The 3344-nt window shown below is 34.2% G+C and overlaps 1 protein-coding gene across 1 annotated transcript in view; it reads left to right on the top strand.

The window, feature by feature from the left end:
• Positions 1–1117: 1117 nt before the first annotated feature.
• The window catches only part of LOC147884865 (uncharacterized), a 2664-nt gene continuing 437 nt past the window's right edge, over positions 1118–3344 (top strand). The window contains exons 1-3 of the mRNA XM_087397226.1: positions 1118–1205; positions 1324–1379; positions 3026–3344. The exon at positions 3026–3344 is cut by the window's right edge and continues 437 nt beyond it. Coding sequence (XP_087253352.1) covers positions 1118–1205; positions 1324–1379; positions 3026–3344 — 463 coding nt within the window. The remainder of the gene's footprint in view (positions 1206–1323; positions 1380–3025) is intronic.

Raw genomic sequence — 3344 nt, 5'->3', positions numbered from 1 at the left:
TCACATGTGAAAGTGCATTACGACATGATGCATTGTAACCTTTTGTAGCACTACAGTTTCTAAATAATATTCCAAAGATTGATGGTTTTCTTTCTAGTACATGATCTATTTATGTATATAAAAAACATTTCAACTTTTTTAATTTATTCTTTCAAATGACTCGTTAATAATGTTTATGTAATATTTGTGTTGATACAAGCAAGAATTAAAAGGTTTATAGTTATTTGTTTTGATATAGCATTTGTGAAATACTTTATTTTTCTCTCCTCTTAAGCTAGAATATTGATCTTCAATAAATATCATTAGTGATTTAGACTATGGCATACCATTTAGAATTTAAAAGTTATGAGTTTATTTATATTTTTCTCTTATTTTTATTAGGTATACTATTGATCATATCATGGCTTCAAAGACTCACATAAAGGTGTTTGACTATGGATCATTTGAGAAGAAGCTTTTGGGATATGTTAGAGTGCTTGGTGACTCTACCTATAGCATGATACGTAAGGAGATTATGCAAGATGGAATCATTAATGTTCCTTTTCACTTTGTTATCAAAGATGACAATGATGATGAAGGTTGCATACTAAATACAATACAAGAAGAACGTTGGAATGTTGAAGAGGATAGGTGTGTTGGTATAAAGAGGTCTCTAAGTACGATTGTCGATGAGATCAGACCATCAAAACATGTTTGCAGAACATCAGATAATATTCATAAAGAAGTTGATATTGTAAATGTTGATGAAAGACGTGAGCATGTTTCTTGTAGTCATGGTTTAAACATGCACAAAAGTAAACTTTTAGCAACGTCTATTCTTGAAGATTGGGATAGTCATTGTGAAAAAGTTCGCAAAAAATTGAGGCAGCATAAGACACCTAGAGATGATAAATTTGAGCTCCTCACAGAGGATCTTTATGGAAAGCCTAAAGTTTGAATTTGGTGTGTTGAATGTGGAATGCCATATGGATCAGGGTCCATTGAAGGCAAGCAATCAGCTTACACTTGCTTGTCTAATTTTCTAAGAACCCATATTCTAGAAAGCCAGAAACATCAAAAAAGATATGCTGCCAATCGAGGATTTATCACTAAAGAAGCATGTCTTCGAAAAGATATCATGAAGGATGCTCAGGACGATGTTGATGATGCAACAATAATTCTTGATGCTATTGAGGAAATGCACACTTTCAATAATTCTCATGAAGGTAATCTCCACTTAGAGAAGCATGTAGAGATGACAAAAATCTTTCTTTTATTAAAATTTTCATAAATAGGGTCAAAAAAATATTCTTCTGAAATTTTTCATTATCGAGTATGTTGCAGGAGCAAAGTTTGAGATAGTTGAAGCAACTTTGAATGACTACAAGGATAAAAATGCTGTAAGAGTGGCATGTGGATATGATGGAAAATGGTTGTTTTTGTGCCCTCAAGGTTCAGATCTACAAACAATTTTATCAGAACATATCAAAGGAAAATCTCACATCACTTCTTCTAGCAAGAAATCAATGGAGCCATGTCCAGTATTATCAAGGGTTGTTGGCCGACCTAGGAAGCATTTTGACAAAGATCCACGAAAAACATCGTTGGGAAGGTTCCTTGTACAAACAAAGGAGTTTAAAGTGTTGCAACCAAAATGTGGTGAGACAGAATCTCTTTCTGATTCCTTGACTGAGTCATTCTTATCTTCATCATCAAATATAAATTTGTTATGTTGGGGATTATGGCAAGCTAATGTTCATGTCAATGGTTGTGAAATTAATATTAAGTCATTTTTGATGGATCAAAAGATGGGGCATGAATGGTTTTGTGAACCATATACAAAGGCCACTTTACATGATGGGAATATGGAATATAAGATAGATGGATGCTTCAGGCACATAAATTGTCTTCGTATATGAATCATTGGAGTTCCATTTCAAGGTTTCTCGTGTGAACACTGTAAGAAAATTTCAGGTTGTTCTGATTTTTGTATGAGATTATATAGGGACAATCTTGCCGTTCAGAAGAGAGGAACCAGGAAAAGAGGCAAAGGAAGGCGAGTAGACTACCTGACAATTGAGGAGCTAAAAAATGCCACTTTTGAGTGTAGGAAAAGTTTGAATGAAGAAAAAAGAAGGCTGTGGTTGGCAACATCAAAAATTGTAATGCTGTCAGTCAGAGTCAAAACTTTGAAAGAATCAAGTTTTGAATGTATAAATAGGAAAGATGTTCGACGCTTTTGTAACAACATAATTGAAGCTCATAGACAAGGAAACTCGGGGGGGTCACTATGTATAAACCCTCTATATCACGTGCGTTCAAGGCCTATATTTAAAGTCCCTTATCTGTAAAAAATTTCATTAATAAAATGTACCCCTTTTCTATACAAATCTGTAAATTTTTTCCAAAACTATTTTAAATAGTCCCTTATGTATATTTATTTCTATAAATTTTAGAAATAAAAAAAATCCTTCTGTTGAACTCACGTGATAGGGTTACATATGATGAGTGACCCCCTCGAGCAAGGAAAGTTTGGTGGAAAATCAGCCTTGTGGGAGTTTTTTCAAGAAGTGGCACAGAACATGTTACGGTCAAAGCAAGGACACAGGTTTAGTGACTCTACAAAAACCATATATGAAGTTATTAAGCTATGGGGTGGTCCAAGACTACATGAGTTCTTGAGTATAAACCTTGGAGGTCCATCTTTGTCTACCACCAGAAGGCAAGGAAGAAAAGAAATTGAATTTATTTGTGGTGAGCACGAATACATATTCGATGCTGTTGGGAAGATCTATATGGATGCAAAAAAAAGATATGGAGTCATTTCTATAGTTCCAGTTATCATAGTGGAAGATGAGACAACCATTAAGCATCGAATAAGGTAATTTTAGCTCTCTATGCATTCTACTTTTATCTATATCATCAAGATATTTATAATTGCTATGTTTGGAAATCTCTCAAAAAGATGAGGAAGTTATTAAACTCTATAATCGTGTTGTGTAGATGGAATGCAAAAGATGACACTCTTATTGGGTTTTGTGGAAAGAAAGGAGAATATCATCAATGCTCATCAAATGACTCCATTGTTGTTGGTGAAGGCTCACAAGGATACTCGAATATTATAGATGCTTTTCAAAATCATATCATAGGTCATTATGCTAGACTTTTGATTGTTAATCCTCTTCCTGATCTTCTTCCACGTTTGGCTTTGATTGTGCATTGCACATGCAATCGTTTTGATAGTGATTTTGTAAGGAACCAATGGAATCTTTTGGAGACCATGTGGAATGCAAACCTGAAAGATAAAGTTGGACCCATAATTGGACATGCTTCAGATGGAGATAGTAGAAGACGAAAGTTGATGC

The sequence above is a fragment of the Dipteris shenzhenensis genome, chromosome 26, assembly GCF_047967505.1.
Source record: "Dipteris shenzhenensis isolate YYH24624 ecotype China chromosome 26, Dip_SZ_1.0, whole genome shotgun sequence".
Lineage (NCBI taxonomy): Eukaryota > Viridiplantae > Streptophyta > Polypodiopsida > Gleicheniales > Dipteridaceae > Dipteris > Dipteris shenzhenensis.
This window is presented reverse-complemented; position numbering and strand designations above follow the sequence as displayed.